The sequence below is a fragment of the Mytilus edulis genome, unplaced genomic scaffold, assembly GCF_963676685.1.
Source record: "Mytilus edulis unplaced genomic scaffold, xbMytEdul2.2 SCAFFOLD_1361, whole genome shotgun sequence".
Classification (NCBI taxonomy): Eukaryota; Metazoa; Mollusca; class Bivalvia; order Mytilida; family Mytilidae; genus Mytilus; species Mytilus edulis.
The window spans coordinates 1-25,443 of NW_027268407.1; the positions used below are offsets into that span (position 1 = coordinate 1).

Below are 25,443 nucleotides of genomic sequence, written 5' to 3' on the forward strand. Positions count from 1 at the left end.
TAGCAATTTCGTATTTATACATATATTTTCGTGAATATGACATTTATTTGATACAGAAGATACAACTATAAAAAGCTTTGTCAAAGATCATGTCAAATATCATATAATCTTAATTGAACTACAAGGAGAATAAAATAGATTTATTTCTTACAGTGTGACACAGTCAGCTTGGATTGGTCTTACAGACAAGGTTTCAGAATCTTACCTCATGTGGACAAACAACCAATCAGTAGTCAACTACAATCCTGTTGGTACTGCCCCAGAAACAGACTGCATAACAGTAGACAAAACAGGTTCCTGGTCTCACTACAGTTGTCAAGAATCCAACTACTATATTTGCCAATATTCTTTAAGAGGTAGTTAATTTCATTGTTAAATAATTGAGAAAAGTGATTCATGGATACAAAATCTTACTTATGTATCTGCCAGTATTGTTTATAGATAACATACAGAAATGTCTAACCATAGATAAATCTGGTTTTCAGACTTCCTAAAGAATGTTACTGCTATATCTGATTTTGCTCTTTTACAAGGAATATTGAATTCCTGATAAGTACAAATGTAATATATATTGTATACCACTTAAAAGATTTCTGTTTTTAAAATTCTTTGTCCTGTCCAAATTTGACCAAAGGTACTGAAGCAAACTTTTTCTGAATAATAATGATTATTTTCTTGCTATACTTGTTATGAATGTTGTTAGAATGTCTTCATATCCTATCTTTTTTCAGAAACTGTAAAGATACCAACATATCTAGCAGGGATTGGTCGTTTGGTATCGGTTGGGTCAACATATAGCTTGACCTCAATGGCCTCCGCCAGTTTGCCAGCCAATGCTGTATCCATTACAAATACGTTTCCAGGTATGTATACACAACTTTAAGTTGTTCTTCTAAATGATTCAACAACAAGATACAATGCTAAGTAGTTTTGATGGCTGCAACTTTTTCATAATAGACAGTTGTTGATTGCATGCAAGAAAACTGATAAACATCTTGATGAGTTTAGATGACATAAGTTAGCAGTAATTGCTCTAATACATTTATTAATTACAAAAGTGAGACAAGCTTTGTAAATTAGTTTTAAAGCATTTAGAAATCTTAATATAATTTTGTGATAATATTTTGTAGTAAACGCATTTGCTGGTATGTTTTAAATACATTTTTTTTATTTAGCTGCATTTTTCATTCTACCGCTTGCTGTTTGCACAAAATACTAGATCTGATTTCATAGAAGACAGTCTCTTTAACCTTGTTCTTTTGAATAGATTTAATGCAGTGTCTATGATTATTTCCCTCATTTAATCTATTACATTATTGTTGAGAGAAAACTTGCATCTTTTGCGCTTTTTTAGTTAGGCACAATCTTCTTTTTTGCTTGTTATACATTAGCTTCTTATACTATAAAAAAATCAAATTACCACCTAACGGTAAGTTTAATGAGATACATTGGCATGCCATCTTCCCAATTTTAACAGATGATGATATCCTTTTTTAGCCCGCCATTATGGCCAAAAGCAATTGCCATCGCCTGTTGTCTGTCGTCTATGTTGTTGTCCGTTATCTGTAGTATAAACTTTTGAAAATACTGATCTAATTAAATCAAATCATTCATAAAATTTAAATAAATGATTGTTAGGTCATCTGGTGTAAAGTTTATGTTTTTTTTGTTCCTGCCAATCAACAAACATGGTTGTCATGGCTAAAAAATGGAAGATAAGGATAAAATTCAGTATATGTTTTATATCGTGCTAACTATGATATATAGAAAACATCTAAATAGTACAAAAAGCACTGAATGTTTTTGTGTATGACAGCTTAAGGGGAACAAGTTATAATAAGTCAATGATTTTTGGCATGCAATTATTGTATTTTCATTTCTACAGAGACTATTTGACCATGCATCTTCAGTTATGGTTCATTGGTTTCGAATTTTGTTCATAGAATAGAGCTTAGGTATTGCCATTTTGATTTCAACTTGTAAAATTTTTGATTTCAACTTGTAAAATAATAGCATATAGGAGAGACATATTTCAGTGTCAACATTTTTTGAACTTTTTCTACTATAGATTGTAAATCACAAAAACGATCAGCAATACAAGATCTAAAAAATATGTTTATTATTCTTAGTTAAGAGCTTTTAAGTATATTAAATACCTATTTACAAGTTTTTGCCCTTTATAAAGAAAACTATTACAGATAAGTAGAACAGTTTTGCATCTTATTTTTAAAACTATAATAGAGATGTAGGTAACTGCATATAGCAAAAATTATCAGCAATATAAGATGCATATGAAGGTGAGCCTTTAAGGATCTAAAGAGCCTCTTGTTTTACAGTGTTGTCTGTTTTAGTGTGTACCTTCTGTGTGACTTGTTTTCCTTAGTTTTGCTAGTAGAAATACTTATATATCATCTTTCTTACCAGTATTTAAAGAGATGCTTCCTTAAGGATATTAACTATAAGGGTCAAAACCATTTATATTGCCTTTCTATGTTGAAGACTGTACTTTGACCTTATGGTTTACTTTTATAAATTGTGACTTGGATGGAGAGTTGTCTCATTGGCTCTCATATCACAACTTCTTATATCTATTTCATGATACCAATCATAAGTACTACATGTACAACCTGTCCATTTATGTCTTTCCACCATTTCTGCAATTTCAGCTGTCAGAGGATGGCAATTTTTTCACCTTTTCATCTAAGTTGTATCTGTGGCAATTATGTTATCAGCAGCAAATAATTTGAAATGTATTTTGTTTTCATTAATAAATTGATAATTTAAGATAGGTAGTACATATAATAATTTTATAGCATTGGTAACATCTGTTTTATTAATTTTGATAATAATTTGGTGATGGTCTTTATAATACTTTTTGTCTTGTCGCTATAATTATTGGAAATTCTATTTTCTGATTTTCTATTTTCTTTTTTTTAGGATTATGGTTTTCCCACGGAGGAGAAATACAGCAGTGGAATTTCAGAACTAATGCCTTGACAAAAGATACTGTTATCTCCTTCCAAGTCTACACACCAATATGTTCCTCAGGAACACTAATTAAACCAGGTAAATTCCTTAGTCAGTACATTGATATGTTCCCAAGAAGCACTTACAAAACCAGTCTTAGTCGATATATTGATGATGCGTTCCTTAGGAATACTTATAAACACAGGTAAATCCCATAGTCAATACATTGATATGTTCATCAGGAACAATTATATAACTAGGTAAATCTCATAGTCAATACATTGATATCATCCTCAGGTATAATCCCTTCTAGTGATTAAGTACATCAATATGTTCCACAAAACCAGTATATGTATAACCTTAACATCATTACTCAATGAGACAGTTTCCCTACAACACAAAAACCAAAACATATATCCTGTTCATGGTTCATTGATTGACCAGTTTAAAAAAATCTTTGAAATTGACCTTGATAACAGAAATCTTTAACAATTTGATTATTTAAAATAAGTTACACAGGCAAGACATTTCACTGTATCCACTGCTGTTGATATCTTATATATTCACATATATATTGCAATATTGGATGAATTTACTTAAAAAATCTTAATTTTAGTTGATGTTAAAAATTTAAAAATTTATGTTCATTTTGTTTTAGGCTGTGATGGGAATGGTGCCAGATATGCTTCCTGCTCAAGTACTGTAACCACCTGTAGTGCTACACCTTATTGTAATGAAGGGAAAGAAAGTTGTTATCACACCAATGACTGTATCCCAGTCTCTGACCCTTGTAATTGTAACCAGTTAGACAGCACAACATATCCCTATTGTAGTACCCCATTTGTTGGAGATCAACCAAAGTATCGACTTGTAGGACAGACTGTAGTTAATCTACCTAGTGGTCCAGCGGGATATTTTTCAGTAAATGCTGATGGATTGACAGTCAGTGAGGGAGACATCATTGCGTTCCAGACAAACAATAGCGTTGATGTTATATTATGTGATAGCACTGATTTAAAACTGCTTCAGAATATACTGCAAAAAATCCAAACTTCTTGGATGGCTGTTGGTGATGAAGTAGATATGTCATCATCTGCCTCACCATGGCGTAACAATACTGCATGTTACTTCCAGGCAGTTTATACTATTCCAGAGACAGTTACATTACCTCCTTCTTTACAGTATTCTACCGTAGCTGGATCATACACTTACGAGTTAAGTCTTCCAAATGATAACGTTGCGAAATCCTGTACATTTACCGTAGAAGAAGAAGTTGGAGATTTAGACTGGATATATCCTACCATCCAATCAACAAGCGGAGGTACCAGTACATTTTATGTTGAAGCCGATGTTCAAACATACTTAGTATTTGCAGCTAAGAGAGGTACAAATCTACAGGTTTCATGGTCAGTTGACGGGAATGATTACACATCTACCTTCCAGTCTTCATGTCCAAGTAGTGTAACATCAGAAGTTGGAACTGTATGTGATAGAACTAATTACTGGATATCTGAACCATTTGCCTACCTACAATATACATTTCCTTATAATAGTGGCACATCTGTACCAGTTGTTATCACAGTAAATAATACGGTTGGGTCATCGACACAAACATTTGCTAGCAAAGCCTTTCAGCCTCTTTCGCTTGATTTTAACCTGACAGACTTTAGTAATGGATACCTTGTTGAAGTAAATAAGGCCATAGACTTTACAACTACCGTTAGCAGTGGAAATCCAACAACATTTGATTATTATGTAAATGGAACTAAAGTGCACACTTCAGCAACTTCTGGAACGTTCACATATACATTCACTGCAAAAGATTACTATGAAGTCACGGTGGAAATATCAGATGGCTTCAAAACAGCTAACAAGTCTATTAGTGTGACCAGTAAATATGCAGCAGATGTCCAAAGTCTAACCTTAGTTGGAGTACCTACGACAGCAGCAGTAAGCACTGCCGTTCAGTTTCAAATTACTTGTACTGTAAATGCTCAAGCTTATGTTACAGTTCAGTGGGAATTTGAAAGTGGTACAGTTTCAGAGTCATTGGAAACTACAACAACTTCCCTTACTCTTAGCAAATCCCACACACATACAATGAATGGAACATATACATTCAGATTAACAATCACTGACGACTTTGGTACTGTAGCAACTCAAACTCAGACAATCCGTGTTGTGGAACACTTACCATCTGTTTCCTTATCAGCCAGTTTCACATCAATTATGACTGGATCCAGCATTGATTTTATCGCAACTGTTCCTGATATAGCTTCCAAAGATTATGGAACATTGTCATATACCTTTGATTTTAACGATACTACGACTGAAGTTAGTCCGTCAAAAGAAAAAGTTCACACTTTTGGTACAGCTGGAACCTATTACATTACAGTTCAAGTTTCAAATCAAGCTGAAATTGTGCAAGATACAGTTATTGTTGGAGTATTTGATACAATAACAGGATTAACAATTACCGCAGACAGAATAGTCCAAGTATCTACCACGACATCTATAACAGCATCTGTAACAACTGGAAATGCCTTGACATACAGCTTTGAAATATCTGACAATGCTTTGTCATCTGGAAATATAACTGACAATGTTTACAATCCATCTTTGTCTAAGACTGGTCACTTCAATATAACCTTGAGGGCTTGGAATGACCTCAGTAGTGCAACAGTAACCAAGGAACTGTATGTTGTGGATACGTCAACTTTAGAAATTATTGGATTCGAACACAGTGCATATCAAGCTACAAATACTCTGCTTGCTGTTACAGTGGATGTACTATATTATGATATCAATGATTTGACCATAACATGGACATTTGATGGTAACCTTGTCAAGGGCATTGGAGGTCTTACTACATCCTATACATTTACAACACCAGGAATCTTCAACTTTACTGTAGTTATGCAGTCAAGATTAAATATGGCTGTAGTGGTATCTGGTTATTCTACTGTGGAAATACAGGACTCTGTAGCAGGACTTATAGTTTCCAATGATGGTCCGGTGGGACTGGCTTCAACTGGTTCTGCTGTTGTTACAGTCACAGCATCAACAACAGGTGGTGATAAGTTACAATACACATGGGATACAGGAGGAACAGTTCAAACAACTACAAGTAACTTTATTACGTTAACTAAATCAACAGAAGTTTCTGAAACTGTTGTCGTGATGGTTTGGAATGATGTTAGTTCACAAAATGGGACAACAACATATAAAGTTCAGTATGCTGTTGAAGGGTTGAAAATTACATGTCTTAATTGTACGGAGAGCAGTGGTGTCACTTATCTACAATCCACGAAAACAGCATCATTTGTTGCCTCTTTGACATCAGGATCTAACGTAACATATAACTGGTCATTTGGTGACACAGGATCAGGAACAGGAATATCTCAGACTCATTCATATACCTCAGCAGGAACATATACCATCACAGTGTCAGGTGTCAATGATGTCGGCACTGTTATAGCAACATTCAATATTACTGTTCAAGAGGAGATAACCAGTGCTTCAATTAACTGTACAAATAGTACCAAATTTGTCAACTCCACATTTATCTTACAAGCCAATCCTGTTGGTGGAAGTGATATCACTTATGCATGGCAGGATTGTGGAACATGTGCTCAGAACTATCAGACCTCAGATGTATACACAACAGGCACTTACTATCAGTCTGGAACTTACATTGTATCAGTCAAGGCATTGAATCAAATAAACTTTGTGGTGGCATCAAAATTTATCTCAGTAATAGATTATATAACTAATGTTACTGTGACCTCCAACTTGATTCAAGGTCAGTATGCAGCGAAAGGTCAGGCTTATACATTTGCAGCCGTAGCAAATACTGATAACTCTCATATGTATTATACATGGAAGATCAAGACAGGGACAACAACTTTGTACTCCTCACCAGTACACATATACAAAAATTTCACCTACACATTCACTAATTCTCTGCAGTATGAAGTTGAAATCCGAGTTTGGAATACTCTATCAAGTGAATACACTGCTACTGTTGATGTTATGGTGGAAGAAGAAATATCTGGTGCTTACATTTATTTAGATAAGACATCGCCAATAGCAACAGGGGAAGTTTTATTAGTTGCTGCCATGACATCAACTGGAACTGAACTTTCATACAAATGGATTCTACAGAATTCAACAGGACAGTATACACTGAATGAAACAGCGAAGTCTTTTACCTATACTTTCAGTGATAAAGAAGATTATGTATTTATCTTAGAAGTGAGTAATGATTTAGGCATGGAGACTGTAAATAATTCAATCAGTGTTATGGAAGCTGTAACTGGTGTCAACATCAGCTCAGTTGTCAACGAATCTTATCCCTATATTGCTGTAGACTCATATATAACATTTACAGCAGTAATTGGCACAGGAGAAAGTTACACAACAACCTGGACATTAGCAGATGGTATTTCTACAGCACTTACACACGGTGGAATCAACTTTCCATACAATTTTACCACATCTGGTACTTTTACGATTACAGTCACTGTACAGAATCTTGTTAGCACTGATTCTTATTCCTTCACAGTCTATGTTCAAGGTTCTATTGCATCGCTCACCTTGGTGGCAAACACAAGTTTGGCTGAGACTGGACAGTCTGTACAATTTACTGCTAATTACAACACAGGGGCAGATAATTTGGTGTTTGAATGGACAATAGAAGGAACTGTGATTAATGGAACATCTGATACCTTGTCACATATATTTAATACCGCTGGCACATTTACAGCTCATATAAAAGTGTACAATCATATTAGTCAGATGACAGCCGTAGTAAATGTGGTCGTGGAAGTACCTATTTCTGGTTTTGGTATAACAGATTGCAATGCAGTTCAGGAGATCAACAATGCTGTATCAGCAATCTTCAACGTAACTCAGGGAACAGATGTAACGTATAATTACAGGCTGGACACGGAATCTTCATCCTCCATTACAGGCTCTGGATCTTCAATATTATACACATATACAACAACAGGACTGTATAATTTGTATGTGAATGCTACTAATCAGGTCAGTCAGGAATCACATCAGTGCTTGTTCACAATTATAGGACCTATATCAGGTCTCGCTGTTGATACTACCAACTCCAATTTCTTTGTGAACTATACAGTACATTTCCAGGTCACAGGAAATAACCTTATTGGAGTTACATATAATTGGAGGTTTTCACCAATAAATGAAAATATCACTACATCAGACAGCTTACTACAGAAGATATTTACAACGTCGGCAACATACCAGTATGAATTAGAAGTCTCAAATGGCATAAGTTCTGCCACAATATCAGGAACATTTTTCATAGATCCTCTACATTGTGATGCAATGAATGTGGCAAAGGGAGGTCAATCAGAGAAGATCAGAAAGAAATCATCAACATCTACTTTCGAAGTCACTGTTGACAAAAAGGGGTGTACATCTTACACTCTAAAGTATGATTGGAAGGTTTACAATTCTTTGACAGGTTGTGCTGGAGCTCTCAATATTCAAGTCACTTTAGACTCAGCCACCGTTACAAATACTCCCAAACTAATGCTAGACAGCAAGCAAGATATCGGTTCATACTGTGTACAGCTGACCACTTGGTACGATGACACGCCATTGATTCAAACAATTGGATACAACTTGACTGTGGTGGATTCCAACCTTATAGCCATCATTGCTGGGGGTAGTAAGCTGAAGTATCCACAGTCAAGTGACATTATCGTGGATGGAAGTGGATCATTTGATCCTGACAGTAGTTCCACTACTCTACAGTACAGCTGGGGATGTTCAGCCACTTATCCGCTGGTGAGTTTATATACAATTTATTTTTTACTATTTTAATCTATTGTAACAACGGGCATTGACGTTTTCTTCATCTTGCTTTTATTTTAACCTTACCTTTTGTCTGATTTTTATACCACCCAAAAAAAATTTTGGGATCTTATAATGGTATGATGTTGTCGTCTGCGTCGTCTGCGTCGTTGTCCGAAGACACATTGGTTTCCGGATAATAACTTTAGTTTAAGTGAATAGATCTTCATGAAATTTTTTCAGAAGGTTCAATACCACAAAAGGAAGGTTGGGATTGATTTTGGGGATGATGGTCCCAAGGGATTAGGTATTAGGGGCCCAAAAGGGGCCCAAAACAAGCATTTTTCTAGTTTCAGGATAATAACTTGTGTAGAAGTATTTCAATTGCTCTGAAATCATACCGCAATGTTTAAAACCACAAGTAGAATGTTTGGATTCATTTTAGGGGTTATGGGGCCAAAGTTTAGAAATTAAGGGCCAAAAAGGGGTAAAAACAAGCATTTTTCTAGTTTCAAGACAATAACTTATGTGTAATTGTATGGATCTCTCTGAAATTGTACAACAATGTACCAGATAACAAAGGGGAGGCTGGGATTAAGTTTTGGGTTAATTGCCCAAAATGTGTAGGAATTGGGGGCCAAAAAAGGGCCAAAAAGAAGCATGTTTCTAGTTTCCAAACAATCAATAACTTGTGTTTAAGTGTATGGATTTCTCTGAAATTGTACTACAAGGTTCAATACTGCAATGGAAAGCATAGGATTGAGTTTAAGGGTTATTGCTCCAAGGGGGTTTCAAAAAGTGGGGGGGGGGGATTTTTTGTTTACCATTTTTTGAAGGGCTTCCTTTTTTTAAAATTTTTTCAATTTTCGAATTTAATGAAAAGTTTCAAGAAGAAATCTTCAATTACACAGTATTGTGCAATAGATTTGTTAGATCTTTCATCATTAATTTTGTGACAAAAACCTATATTATGTGAAAAATTTGATCACAATCCAAATTCAGACAGAATCAAGCTTGAATATTGTGACCAAAATTGCCCTAACTGTTCAGGGTTCAACCACTGGAGTCGTATAAAGCTGTGCCCTGTGGAGCACCTGTTTTTTTTTTTTATCTAATTGTGAATTTGACTTTTACATTATTTCAACCTGCATATATAATTTTAACTTGTTTTTAATACTTTAACTCTCTAGTTTTGCAATATTCTAACAAATGTGTTACTTGCTTTTGGAATGCTCATGAATTGTAATGAATTAACTTGTATAAAATCAGTCTTAACAATGAAAACTTGAGTATGACTGTATAACTAACACTTCTGACGTCATGTACAAACTACATCTATTTATTGCTTTCCTTATTGTTGTAATTATTTTAAAAGCTTAACCTTTTCTTGTTTTCTTTATAACCATTTGTCTTCGTAGATTTTGTAGTACATGTACTTAAAGTAGAATTTGTTCTTAGCTTTTTATGACAAAACATTATGATTCTTCAAATATGTTGAACTATTCACCCATTGTATTCAAGGCCACCTTTTTAATTTTATAGATTTTTAGAGCACATGATTATGTGATAGTAAATACATGTTTCATTTACATTTTTTATAGCAATTTGTGAAAGTAAATTTTAGACATTGAAATCAAAATTTGCCAGTAAGTAAGTAAGTAAGTAATGACTTTATTTAAAGAGGGTGACTCAATTAGCTTTCGCTAATCTACCTTGAGGCCCTCCTGAGTTTATACAATTTTAAGAAGTTATAGTTGATTTTAAATGGTCAAATTTAAAACAATCTAGAAAAAAATGAAGATTTGTGAGAAAATTGGGGAACAAATGAATGGTTTTTGGTATAAATGTTTAAATTAATTTAAAAAACAAATCAAAATTGGATTCTTGTTTATTTTGTTGGATTATTTCTACTTCAGAAATTGGCCACACATTCATTGTTGACTGCTACATGAATAATTCCTGATTTTCATTATCTTTTCCTTTTAGGGTCATCTCTCTTTCAAACTGGCTCTTATAACTTATTATAAAATCATAGAAAATGCCTTTTAATAATTTTTATACAACCACAAAAATTAAAAAAAAATTTAGTATGTAAATATTTTATTTCTCTGAAAAGAAACTTTAAAAAAATAAATATGATGGGTTTTAACTTATATGATATCATTATGAAGTGTTAGATGATGAAAAAATCTGGAAAAATATGTTATACAAATAAAACCTATATAGGGTGATAATTTAAAACATATTACAGTAGAATCATGGTTGTTTGTCATTACTTTTAATGTTGTATAATATTTCTCTGCTGTTTACCAGGATGCAGGACATTTTACAGTAAGATAGTTATTAACTTTGTAGCTAGCTTCAAGTTTATGGTTACACACATATATAGCTTTTCAGCAAAGCATATTGGGATGTGGAAACTTTCAAAGATAATATGGCAAAGATATATTTTTGGGGGAAACATAATGATGATAATTTATATATTGATAGTATTCTTTCTGATGAATTAGTGAAAAAATAAAAGGCATATTATCTTTGAATATATTAAAATGCAACTGAAAGATTGATAGATTGTTAATGCACACATATCAGTAGCATTATGGTGACAGTGTAAAGCATGGTATTGAGAATGCTTTTGTGGTTTAAAAAGGTGGCACATTTAAAGCATGTTCACATTGAATCGGCAATAAGAAGGCATGATATAGGGATTTTAGAGCATGCAAGGTTGAAATATAGGTTTTGCTATTATTTCAGTAAAGTATAGTGTTTTGAAATTAGTAACTACATTTTATAATGGAATGCTATAGATATAAAGCAATTTATCATGCTACTATCAACATAGAACAAAAAAGTTATGCATTATAGACTCTTTAAACAACCCATTAGGAATTGCAGTAGTAATTTTATATGATTGACATTTTTTTACACACACAGCACCGTCATCAAAATCATTTAAAGTTATTTATATAAGCTGTAAAGTAATTATTTTGTAAGAAATTAATTGATAAAGCAAATGTCTGTTGAACAAAATTAATATAACTTTGAAAATCAACCATGGACGTTTTTTCATCTTTAAGTCTGAATCCTAAAATTCTTGTCTCATTTCGCATCAAATAAAATATACTCATTAATGTTTTACAGTAAATGAATCATTAAGTCTGAGTTCCATTAAACATTAAATTGCAGTACTGTTCTATGAAACACAGCAGATACAAAGTTCTCAATATATATATGTAGGACTCGGAACCGCGATGGTACCCCGAACCGCGATGGTCACGCTGAAGTGCGATGGTCTACGCTGAAGTGCGACGGTTAACACGCTGAAGAGCGATGGTGACATTGTGACGTTAACTTGTTGATATTTACGCTGAAGTGCGATGGTGGTTACGCTGTAGTGCGATGGCCAACCTAAGAATTTGTGTAAAAGCAAAATGTATATGAGCTGTTTCATTAAAAAAAAAACACCAATAAGATTTGACAAAATAAGCTGCTATAGCCTCTAATTTGGAAGATGGTTTAATATCTGTTTAGATCATACCAAAGACTTTTATTTTAGTTTTAATCTAATTTTCTAATTCTCCCATTCTCCTTTTAGCACGCAAGAGTATGGAATAAGGTTTTGAAGGGGGGAAAAAAGATTCAGCGTGTAGGTCTTTATAATAGTACTAAGAAGTGTATATATCTTTTACAGAGGCGGATGTAGGGGGGGGGGGGGGGGGGGAGGACAGGGGACCCGATCCCCCTTTTCTGTGGCTTATATATATAGGGAATCACTGAAGCATGACTGGAGCGGACCCCCTCTTAGGCAGTCAGCGGGACTCCGCTTGTGAAAATTTCTGGATCCGCCACTGATTTACTTAAATATTATGATAAAACTTAATAATTGTTCACAACAATTCTTCATCAGTTTATATATACCTGATGACGAAACAGTATTCACGAAGTAAAATACCGCCAAGTAAATATATGCTTCACTGATAGCGAGGCTTGTCAATTATTTCACGAAAAATAAAAGAATAGAATAATCAATTGGGAAGTACACATAGGGTTTAGTCAGGTTAATTTCTGTCTAACATGTTGTAGACCATTAACACTGAAACCATAAAAAAAAAAACAAGACTAGAGCGATTGTGTTCTCTTTCAAAACTAAATTTATCTAGTGGAATAAAAAAACATTATATGAACTTGAAATAGCAAAAACATTGAAACATTGCTAATACTTTTTTATTTACTTATTTTTTTTATTAAATTGCCCACATAAAATCATGTGCCGATTACGTAAAGATGAATTAAGATTAGTATACTGTATTTGTCGTACAAAAAGTCAGTGGAATAATTCAGAATACTGGTTATCACATTTGGTGACCAAGTTCATCTTTCAGACGCTTTGCTGCCTAAAATGTTTAAACATATGTTTGTAACCTCAACATGTAATGTTTAAAACTGTTCGGGACTTGTATCGTTCGTTTCATTCCCCCCTTACTTTCCTTTATTAGCATGAAACTTTCATCTACAAAACCTATTCTCCTGCCTGCGAATCCATGTTGTATTTTGAAAACGTCACATTATTCAAACGTCATATGATACACAAAACCATCGCACTTCGGCGTGGACCATCGCACTTCAGCGTGACCATCGCACTTCAGCGTCCCCATCGCACCTCCGAGTCCTACATATATATATATACATTTGTTACTCAATAAAGCAGTTTTTCTTTTAAAGTATCACCTTGCATTATTATTATGTATTATATAATTATTTTTTTTTACAGACCCTACCAACAGGTTTCACTGATGCTTGTGCCACTGTAGGGACAAGTTCCAGTAATACTGTTACCTTGGCAACTGCTCACCTACTCTCAGGAATGACCTACACAATAACCTTGAATGTGTCAGCCAGTGGAAGAACTTCAGGAACCTTTACACAAGAGGTATCATTATACTTGTATTTTATTACGAAAACAACAGTTTTTAAATTTTCTGTTTTTGTGTTTATAATTTTAATACTGGTACTATAAATTGTGACGAGAACATAACTAAAACATATCAAATATCAATATGACAGATGACAGATTCATTTGCAGTAGAAAATTAACATGCATATAAACTCTGTAAGGCTATGGAGTATAGACACTACTGAAGTACAAAAATCACTCAATTAGGGAAAGAAAGTAAGTTTCCTTTGGAAGGTATTTTTACACAGCAACATTTTTCAAGTGACAAACCAAAATAAAATCCACGTTTTAAAAGTGATGCATACATAAACAGTTTTTTTTTTATCAGCAATTTGCTCTTTCGTGACAAAAGTTCAAAAATCGAATTTTCTGTACCACTAATATTTTATTTCAGATTGAGATATCCTCCAGTGATGTACCAGTACCAATACTTAACTGTATTACATGTCAGTCCACCAGTAGTTACCTTGTTAATGAAGGGGAACACTTGGCTTTCACTGGAACCTGTCTAAACTGTGATCCAACGGATACAAAATACTATGAATGGTCTGTTTATACCCTAGATTCAAGTTCAAATAGAGTTCAGCTGTCAATTACTTCAGCCATGTCAACAACTGGTATAAATAGTGAAAATTTTGTTATAACTGCTGGAAATCTACCAGCTACTAATTCCCTCTACATCTTCAAGCTGGAAATCAGTAAAACTAATACAGTGGTGACTTTACAAGGTGAAACTGAACTAATACTGAAAGCTAACAGCAAAGCAACAGGGGGCACCTGTTCACTTCTGACCAGCATAGCTATTGATCCATTAATTGACCAAGTGGAAATCTCATGCATAGGGTACAGTGATCCAGATAATGTGAATGGGGAACTCAATTACAAGATTGTGTCACACAGTAAAGATTCTGCCTCTGCTGATGAGTCTGTTGTTATATACTATGGGACACTCACTTCACCAGCATTTTACTTGGCACCGTGGCCAGGATTAGCTCGTACTGCAGTCAACATCAAAGTATATGTAGTTGATGAAGATGGTACAGATACTTTATCTCTTAACAGGTAAGCATTTCAAAAGTTTAGTGTACTCTGGTATCCAATACAACTTTGTGACTCTTTTTATTTATGAGTTTTCTAAGTTGGTATGTTTTTTTAATGTATTTTGTTTACATGTTTCCTTATAATTCTCCCTCACAAACCCATGAAGCTGAACATATCTAAAATGAATGTTGGTGGTTCTCAGTGTTTACTCTGGCTTTATCTACCAATAAAAACTGGCCGCCATTATGCAGAGATTTCTGAAAGTAGTGTAACATACCAACAAACCAACAATCAACCAATGAAATGTCTAAACAGATTAATGTATAAAAAAAATCTATAGTTAGAATAAGTAAAACCGTTTCCTTATAATCAGTTTTATTTTTCAAAGCATGATTTTAAAGGGGATAGAAATTTAAAATAATAATCATTATGATTAGTTTGTTTTTTTTTTGAATTTTGCAGAGATGTAACAATGAGTAGTACTGTAACCTATGGTAACCAGCTATCATTTGTACAGACCCACACCACTACGACCTTGATTAACCTTGTCAATGACAACAATCCAACAGCACTGCTACAGTATGGTATAGCACTTATCCATGAAATGAATGAGATTTCCCGACAAGAATATGCCGCTCCCACCTATAGCCATGTAGATGATAGAAACACAGTCAGGAATAGGATAACACTATCAATCCTTGGCCTGCCATTAGAAACGATCTACCAACAACAACAAATGGCATTCATACTCAATCACCTAACTGTAAGTTGTATTATCATACAAAGCAGTTTCATTTTAACAAGAATGTTAATATTGGTATTTTCTTGTATATATATATATATATTCATTGTATATGAATGTGAATAGTTAATAGTTACATTCAAAACAAAATTACATCAAATTAAAAAATACAAGAAAATTTTCATTAATGTAGTCCTCAGAAGTTTGATTTTATGGAAATGAAAATTCTAACTGTACTCTAACAGGAAATTTTATAAAAGTTCTTGAAGAAAAATAAAAGTAACAGAGAATAATATTAGCTACATTTTTTTTTTAATTTCAGAAATACCCTGGCGAATTTCAAACCAGTATATGTCAAACTTTGGTTTTGAATGAAGTTGATATCTTAAAGAATGATATGGAAACCCAAGCTGTTCAGGGTGCAGACAAGAGTGAGTTTACTTCAGGTCTTCTACTAGAAGCTGTATCTAACAACATGGACGCTGTCAACGCTGCAGTATACAGCTCGGTCAATATATCTAATGTCACTTCTCTAGAGAGTAATGCAGTGACAGATTACAAGCCCGTTATTAGTACATTAGACTTAACAACAACAACAGCCTCCACAGAGGATCATAAACAGAGTATCATTACGAGGGCGTTCACATTCGGTGACGATATTGTCATATTGAATTTAAAAACACAACTACCTGCTGAAGATCCTATAGTTATAACATTAGATAGTATAAAAGTATATGGGAAAAGAACTTGGTCAGATGAAATAGAACAAATGTATACATCAGAAGGTTGTGTGGCAGTCCTGAGTTCTGGAATGTTAGGTTCTCTATACCCTACAAAGAGTGAGGTATTCCAGATCATGATGGTGGTCCCTCAGAATCCATTTACATGGGGAAGTAGTGGGGATGTAGAACTTAATACTAAAGTCATAGCAGCAGGATTTACAGACACTACTGGCAAGGAAATATCTGTCTCAAATATTCCGACAGGGAAAAAACCTAAATTTATTATCTTGAAAAATGAGGCAACAGCCTACAACCTGACTAGCAGTCCAATTAATAGTACTGACTATGCTCCACAAGAAGGTTTAACATTTGCATCAGTAGTTGTGGAGAAAGGATCTGCTAAGAAAGTTGTTATAGATACATCTGACGGGTATGGAGGTTCTGCTCTACATTTACAAATACGATTTGTTGTGGTGGCTAATCCTAGTGCCACAACCAATGCCACAGGAGTTATTAAGACATTCTTAGGAAAAAACTATGAAGCTACAAGGTCCAACTATGAGACCACAAAAGAGATCAAAGTAGAACATATGACCTCCCAAGCAGATCATAGACTGTATACACTGTTTGTAGATCATAGGTATGTATACATCTACTGGTATTTTCAGAGATTTTATCTTATACATGTCTGCCACCTACTGCTACTCATTATATTCAATTTGCATCTGCCAAGTGATAACATCTATCAAGTAACTAGAACTTTTGTTCAACTGTAATCCAGATAAAAATACTTTGCGTAGTTTAAGAAAAAATGAAGCATTTTATAATAGTATAGGTAATACACAATGTACTTTTTCATGGTTTCTTATTGAGTTTTGATTTGACAGTAGTCATTATCTTATAATGCCTAAATACCATGATTATTTGTGGTTATATAATACATGTACTTATATATATATGAAGAAAAGAAAACCAAGGGACCAATTTTGATTGATACCATACATCTTGTTTTCATTTTGAATGATGTACGTTGTGTCAGTGATGCTCAAAACCAAATACCAGGTACATGTATTTGATAAATGATTAAAATTGGAGGTATTGACTCCCAGAGAGATTGTCTCTAAATTTAATATCTGTTTTTCTAATTTCTTTTTTAGTGAATTTGACACTGATGCGTCCTATGCTCTGACTGTGTACAATGACGATCCTAGTTACGATGTAAACATCAGTGCTGCCATCTACTACTCCACCTGTCAGTTCTTTGATACGTCAGCTAATACGTGGGATACTAATGGATGCTCACCTACTGACGAGTCAATTGAAAAGTATGCTGTATGTGAATGTGAGCACTTGACACCATTTGGAGGGGGAATGTTGGCGCCACCAAACACTCTTAGCTTTGCTGACTTAGTGGTAAGTTTCAAAACTTTTAATGAGTTTTATAGTATGAGAGTTCAAAGTTAATTAATTGATATATGTTTCTAATGGTTTGTAGACATTTTTTGTCAAATCGAAAAAATGTTCTTCAAATTTTGGAGAAAAAGAATTTAACTAATTAGCACATTTATCTTTCCAAGAATCTAAATATTTGATGTTTTTGTTCCAGGCTTTCAATATCATAATATAATAATGCCAAAAAACATAAATATGAGAGTGAGGTATTTTTAAGATTTGCCTTTTTTACTCGCCTGCTAAAAGAAATTTGGAAAAATTAAGGCAATTTTTTTTTTCAAATAATACTCAGTTAAGTGGAATAAAAAAATATGTATCCATTCATTTTTCATTTAAATCAAAATTATATACAAGTTTTTGTTGTTGATTGTTATATAATGACTGAAACTAGCATAATTTGTATTTCAGAATCTTGATCTTGTGAACAATCCTGTCGTGTTTGTGACATGTTCACTGATATTTGTGGTGTATGTGATAGCAGTAATTATATGTCGACGACTAGATCGCAGTAACCTAGAAAGAATATCTTCGATACCGTTATGTGGTAAAGATGGCTCCTTTAAATATGAAGTGACTGTAGTCACTGGCAGACAACCTGGGGCAGGTATGTAAACATGTAAACAGACCTAATTCAAATTTAAATTTAAATGATGGTACTATGGATTCACGTCTATTCATTAGTACAAATGTACCTATTTATTTTTGTGGATTTTTTTAATGTACAAATTTGCTATAGACTACTTTTACTTAAGTAAAACCATGAATTCAAAAAATCTTGAAAACTATTTTTAGCTCACCTGGCCCGAAGGGCCAAGTGAGCTTTTCTCATCACTTGGCGTCCTTCGTCGTCCGTCGTCCGTCGTCCGTTGTCCGGCGTTGTTAACTTTTACAAAAATCTTCTCCTCTGAAACTGCTGGGCCAAATTAAACCAAACTTGGCCATAATCATTATTAGGGTATCTAGTTAAAAAATTGTGTCCAGTGACCTGCCCAACCTTCCAAGATGGCCGCCATGGCTAAAAATAGAACATAGGGGTAAAATGCAGTTTTTGGCTTATAACTCAAAAACCAAAGCATTTAGAGCAAATCTGACATGGGTAAAATTGTTCATCAGGTCAAGATCTATCTGCCCTGAAATTTTCAGATGAATCGGACAACCCGTTGTTGGGTTGCTGCCCCTGAATTGGTAATTTTAAGGAAATTTTGCTGTTTTTGGTTATTATCTTGAATATTATTATAGATAGAGATAAACTGTAAACAGCAATAATGTTCAGCAAAGTAAGATTTACAAATAAGTCAACATGACCGAAATGGTCAGTTGACCCGTTTAAGAGTTATTGCCCTTTATAGTCAATTTTTAACCATTTTTCGTAAATCTTAGTAATCTTTTACAAAAATCTTCTCCTCTGAAACAACTGGGCCAAATTAAACCAAACTTGGCCACAACTATCATTTGGGTATCTAGTTTAAAAAATGTGTGGCGTGACCCACCCACCCAACCAAGATGGCCGCAACAGCTTAAAATAAAACATAGGGGTAAAATGCAGTTTTTGGCTTATAACTCAAAAACCAAAGCATTTAGAGCAAATCTGACATGGGTAAAATTGTTCATCAGGTCAAGATCTATCTGCCCTGAAATTTTCAGATGAATCGGACAACCCGTTGTTGGGTTGCTGCCCCTGAATTGGTAATTTTAAGGAAATTTTGCTGTTTTTGGTTATTATCTTGAATATTATTATTATCTTGAATATTATTATAGATACAGATAAACTGTAAACAGCAATAATGTTCAGCAAAGTAAGATTTACAAATAAGTCAACATGACCGAAATGGTCAGTTGACCGTTTAAGAGTTATTGCCCTTTATAGTCAATTTTTAACCATTTTTCGTAAATCTTAGTAATCTTTTACAAAAATCTTCTCCTCTGAAACAACTGGGCCAAATTAAACTAAACTTGGCCACAACTATCATTTGGGTATCTAGTTTAAAAAATGTGTGGCGTGACCCACCCACCCAACCAAGATGGCCGCAACAGCTTAAAATAGAACATAGGGGTAAAATGCAGTTTTTGGCTTATAACTCAAAAACCAAGCATTTAGAGCAAATCTGACACTATGTTAAATTGTTCATCAGGTAAAGATCTATCTACCCTGAAATTTTCAGTTGAATCGGACAACCCATTGTTGGGTTGCTGCCCCTGAATTGGTAATTATAAGGAAATTTTGCTGTTTTTGGTTATTATCTTGAATATTATTATAGATAGAGATAAACTGTAAACAGCAATAATGTTCAGCAAAGTAAGATTTACGAATAAGTCAACATGACTGAAATGGTCAGTTGACCCATTTAGGAGTTATTGCCCTTTATAGTCAATTTTTAACCATTTTTCGTAAATCTTAGTAATGTTTTACAAAAATCTTCTCCTCTGAAACTACTGGGCCAAGTTAATTATAGATTGAGATAATTGTAATCAGCTAGAATATTCAGTAAATTAAGATGTACAAACACATCACCATCACCAAAACACAATTTTGTCATGAATCAATCTGCGTCCTTTGTTTAATATTCACATAGACCAAGGTGAGCGACACAGGCTCTTTAGAGCCTCTAGTTTCCCTTATCAACAAAAATTGGTATCCACAGAAAAAAAGATGAATCTAAAGTATATAAGAAAGGTTCTAGAAAGATTAACAAAAGAGTTCAAATATGTGTCAATACAATGAAATATTTTAAGGCTGAATATAAAAGCCTAAAATAATGTAAGCAGTGAATGAATGGTGTGTATGAAAACACTGAAAATAATTTCCTGTATAGTAGTGAATTCATAATTGTATTAGAATTGTAACAAAAGAGCAAATTTAAAACAGAAGCGGGAGATTTGTGACAGATTTTTTTTCATATTTTTGTGTGAAATACATACTTATTGGAGCAAATATTTGTGATTCTATTTTTAAACTTTTATTAACAGGATCTACTGCAAATGTTGGTGTCAGATTGTACGGAGAATATGCAGAACAAATTCTAAACAACTAGATAAAAAGTGGGCATTCCAAAGAAATTGTCAGGACACATTTATCATGGCACACGACACAAACCTTGGAAATATTGAGAAGTTGATGATCTGGCATGACAACTCTGGACTAGATCCTAGCTGGTACCTCATTCAAGTTATAGTCAAAGATTTGCAGACAGACCATAAATATTACTTTTTTGCTAATTTCTGGATGTCACTTGAAATTGAAAGAGGTTTTATCCAGAAAGAATTATTAGCTGCAGGTCAGTTGTACCATTGTTTTTTTTATTAAACTTTTGAAGATATGTAATAAAAGTCTGGAAATTGACAAGAAAAACTTTTTTTTAATTACTTGCACTTTTAATCTTTAGCTATTTTTCATTTGAAAATACAGAATATGATTTTCCAGTGAATAACAAAATACAAAGTTCATAAGTGCTTTATTTGCAATATTTGTATAAGATTTTCCCTCAATCTACAAAAATGGATATCCTTGAAAAATAAATGAATGCACAGTTTATACTGTAAACTGTAAAAATGTTATGAAATAGAGAACATAGATTAATATGAAAAAATATTAATGGTTTAATTTACTTAAAATATTTGTAGGATCTTCAGAAATTCAGAAATTTGGCCGAATGTTTAGCCGAGCTGTTTCTAACTGTATGGCAGATCGTCATTTATGGTATTCTGTCGTTGATCGACCAGCAATGAGCAGGTTTACACGTGTCCAGCGAGCAACTTGTGTAGTGACTATTCTGTACACATTCATGGCCATCAATGCTATCTGGTATGGACTGTTAAAACAGGAGGATAATGGAAATATATCAGCATTTGGCTGGGAAGAAGTAGTTTCTGTCACTTGTTACCAATGTTATAGCCTTTCCATTCACACTTATAATCATCTGGATGTTTAAGAGAAGTAAATCTAAGGTAATACACTTTTTGTAAATCTAAAAGTATAAAGAATCATTTTCTATGCACGTCCCACTTAATTTGGACAGTGGATGCTTGTTCTCTGTTTGCTGTATCATATGTTCTAAAGCCATTTATCTCTATGTTAACTTTCTTTTAAGAACATTTTGCCAGTGACACAGTTTGTAGTGAAACATGGGTTTACAGCAACCAGTTTAATGTCAACTTGAAAGTATATATTTTTTCATTGAGATAAGCAATCAGAAGTCATGGGATCACTTTCACATATATTATTTCAACACTAGTGAGAACTAACTATATATCAGTTCATAAAAAAGAATCTCCATTCATTTCTGAAATGTGTATGTTTATATATTACAGAATAACATATTTGAGCCAGCACAGAGAATAGGAACAGCCCAGACAATTGAGATAGACTATGATCCAAACTTAGCTGGTTCCTTCAAAACCAATGATGAATTAATATCATGCTATGACAGAGAAAGCACTACAGACTCCTTAGTGGTAAGATTTTAATTATAGTAGAAAAATGGGTCATTTTTAAAAATTCTAAATACTGTAAATTCAGAAATTATTGAGCGCATTTATTATTGCAATTTTAATTTTTACAGTTTTTGAGAAAAATCATGTTTTTCAAAATGTGAGTTTAAACTATTGTGTTTTCAACTCTGTAGCATTTTTCGCAATAATAAAACCTTGCAATAATTTCTGAATTACAGTAGTTTAAAAACTTAACAAATTAGGAATAATGAGACCAGCAAAGATCTGTTGTATAAGATGTCATCATTTAAGTAGATTTTGCAACTTTTGTGTTGTAACATTGTGTATAATAGTGTATTTATGTTGACAGGAAGCAAGTATGACCCGTAACCATTTAAGGAGAAGTAGAACTTTGAAGATAACAAGACAAGCTACGGATGATAGTCTTAGTAAAGCTGTGAACTCCATTGACAGTGGTATCAGTAGCCTTGGAGCTAGTACAGATAGCAAGGTACTAATTGGTTGTAGTCTAATTGCAAAGGAAAAGTATTTTATCACCATTATTTTCTTGATAATTATCCATGGGGATCCATGAAGTTGAGGTTCAACAAAATATTTTGTATTTTATTGTATGCAAAATTGGTAAATGCCACTATTTTCCCTCATTCTATGAAAATTAATTCACCTGAAAATGAATGGATTCCCAGTATTTACATTGGTTTAAATATAACAGATTACTTTAGAGTTATGTCCTTCATTGGAAAAGTTTGTCAATTATGGGCGTCGCTATGACATCATTTACCAGACAAACGGGATCGCCTGTATTCATGCACTATTAACATTCTTCAAGCATCTTTGTAATCTTCATTATGCAGGATAACACTAAAAATTGTATTTGTTTCATAGGTACTTAATCACAATTTCCTACTGACAGCAGTGCTGATTATCAATTATAAGAATTTAATTTGCCAAATAATTTGTGCAATATAGCACCATTTTTTTCAACCACAAGCTCAACAGGTAAGGAAGTTACAATGCCCTGAAACTTACAAATGATGTCCACTAAAAGCAAAGTGTTTGACGGAAAATCAACAAACTTGTAAGTGGGCTATTGAATATCCGTAAAACAGTACTTACGAGTTGGGCCATATTTTATGTTTTTATGAAGTCATTTAAAAAAAAACACTTTTAAAAGCAAAAACATTATTCCCAATAGAGGAACATTTACAACCTAGTGAGTAGCTATTAACAATTGCAGTAATCATTTTACAGTTAAAGAGAACTAACAATCCAACTTTATGGTCTAAAACGGAAGTAGGTCATAAAGATGAAACTTACATTACTAAGAATGAGAGCAATACAGACAAAAAAGAGGAGGTAAGCTCTATAATAAACTATATTCTCCTGATTTAGAGTAATTTCTCGCAATTTGAGTGGCTGATATTGTCCTAAGAAATTTCAGTTCAATTTTTTTTAAATATGTCAATTGGAATTATCTCCCTTATTTATTATGTCAAGTGAAATTATTTCCCTTATACCATTGACCTAATAAAAAAATTAATTTGAGTTGCTTTATAGTCCTAATATTTTTAATTTTTCACTGTTTTAGATTAAATATCTAAAATATATTTCATTGATATTGTCTTAATATTGAATTTGAATATAGTATTATGTTATATTACAAAATCAGGATAAATTCATTACACAGTGTTCACTTGTCCTAATACGGAATTTATCAGGTCAATGAAATTGTCGTATTAGGACAATTGCACACTGTGTAACTAATATTATTGTAATTTTTAGGGAAAAAGTTGGCAAAAATAGCTGAAAGGAAATATTTAATATTCCGATAATTTTTTTTGAAAAATTTGTAAAAGAAAAATATGATGGTGAAAGACCAAAAATAGGTGTAAGAAAAACTATTCATAAAGATAAAGAAAAAAATAAGAAAAGGAGAAGGAAGATAAAAGACATTAAAACAAATAAGAAAAATATCTGAATTTATGTGGAAGAAGTAAAATACATATTTGCTACATTTCAGATGAAAGAGGTAGCTGATGGAATTCTTCAGTATTTAGATGATGTAGAGACAGAATGTATGACTAAAGAACAATCCCTCATACAGAAACGTAACAGTATGGGAGGAGGAGGAAAACCTACACTCAAGTAAGTAAGGGGAGACAATCACTGTCATACTTAAATTTAATTACAAATTTTTAATATTGAAGTAAATTTAATTACAAATCCTAAATTTTAAAATAACAAGGTGACTAAAGAATAAAACCTAAAAAAAATGTTTAGATAGCTTGACTTAATGCAATGAGAATAAAAGGGCAGTAATATTCTTTTATATTATTGTTTTCTTTGAAGACCATCTTTGCTCCTTTGCTAATCATCTTTATCCTTGGTATATTAAATCTATTAACTGTCAATAGGACCTTATGAAGGTTTTAATGATCTGTTTAAAATAGGAAATAAACCACTGTTGAAGTTGTACATAAACATGAGGGCTTGGACCAGGGTGCTTGATATTTGTTTTGAGCATTGAACCTTGATAAAGTTACCTATTTGTATTCAAATATTACAGTGAGATAAACAATTTTTAACATTGTGAAGAGAAAAACATTGGTGATCAGAATTTTATTTCATCCTCTATATAATTTTTCCCTCTGTATTAGAATAGGAAATAATAAAATACAATGAAACTCTACAGTTTGAGATTTATGTATTGTAGAAGATCAGGTACCAAGAAAACTGAATGGAAAGAAATAGATGATATCCTAAATTCAGACAATGAAGGAAAAGAATCAAGATCCCGTCCATTACGTAAAAGGGATTCTACCAGTACCATTGGTTCCTACGGTAAACCTGGATCATCACAGTCAGGCAAGGGATATAACCCACGAGAAGACCCTACAATTAATGGACAAGACAGGTACCTATCAGATTTTATTGTACTTAATACATTGTGTGCTATGTTTTGACAATTAGAGGACTGATTGACTTTGAAAATTGAATCAAAACTTCAAGTTAAAACACTATTGTAATACAATATGTGCACTACATAAAAAGGTAACAAGAATTGCTAAAAAAAATAATCCTTGTTTTCAAAATTCCAATAGGGAACATACTTTATATAATTGTATAAATAAACCAATTTTTCAAGACGTTTCGGCCATTGGCCTTCTTCAGTTCTTTATTTTTCCTCTCAACTACATGCCATGTCAGCCATGTAGTTGAGAGGAAAAATAAAGAACTGAAGAAGGGCCAATGCTGAAACGTCTTGAAAAATTGGTTTATTTATACAA

At 33.2% G+C, this 25,443-nt stretch overlaps 3 protein-coding genes across 5 annotated transcripts; all 3 read left to right on the top strand.

Moving 5' to 3' along the window:
- Positions 1-153: 153 nt before the first annotated feature.
- LOC139507435 (polycystin-1-like) lies at positions 154-20,877 on the top strand (the record flags this gene model as incomplete). 3 transcript variants are annotated; one of them, XM_071295742.1, is given in 13 exon segments in its annotated part: positions 154-356; positions 732-863; positions 1,131-1,145; positions 2,938-3,066; positions 3,626-8,790; positions 11,110-11,127; positions 13,568-13,726; positions 14,145-14,812; positions 15,254-15,554; positions 15,856-16,895; positions 17,413-17,668; positions 18,116-18,311; positions 20,675-20,877. In XM_071295742.1, coding segments are annotated over 13 exon segments (8,347 nt in total), but the record flags the coding sequence as incomplete, so codon positions are not given.
- LOC139507434 (polycystin-1-like protein 3) lies at positions 20,784-21,620 on the top strand. The gene is made up of 3 exons (XM_071295741.1): positions 20,784-20,982; positions 21,329-21,567; positions 21,600-21,620. The coding sequence occupies exons 1-3, from the start codon at positions 20,784-20,786 to the stop codon at positions 21,618-21,620; spliced, it is 459 nt and encodes a 152-aa protein (XP_071151842.1).
- LOC139507437 (polycystin-1-like) lies at positions 21,498-25,070 on the top strand (the record flags this gene model as incomplete). The annotated part of the gene is given in 6 exon segments (XM_071295745.1): positions 21,498-21,652; positions 22,016-22,159; positions 22,506-22,646; positions 23,408-23,512; positions 24,177-24,301; positions 24,870-25,070. Coding segments are annotated over 6 exon segments (740 nt in total), but the record flags the coding sequence as incomplete, so codon positions are not given.
- Between the last annotated feature and the right edge of the window lie 373 nt (positions 25,071-25,443).

What these genes read in the sequence shown, in the direction of transcription:
- LOC139507434 (XM_071295741.1), top strand. Translation starts at nt 20,784, where the DNA reads ATGGCACACGACACAAACCTTGGAAATATTGAGAAGTTGATGATCTGG. An exon ending in GAAAGAATTATTAGCTGCAG is followed by an intron (nt 20,983 to 21,328) that starts GTCAGTTGTACC and finishes AAATATTTGTAG; the next exon opens with GATCTTCAGAAATTCAGAAA. An exon ending in CAGCATTTGGCTGGGAAGAA is followed by an intron (nt 21,568 to 21,599) that starts GTAGTTTCTGTC and finishes CCAATGTTATAG; the next exon opens with CCTTTCCATTCACACTTATA.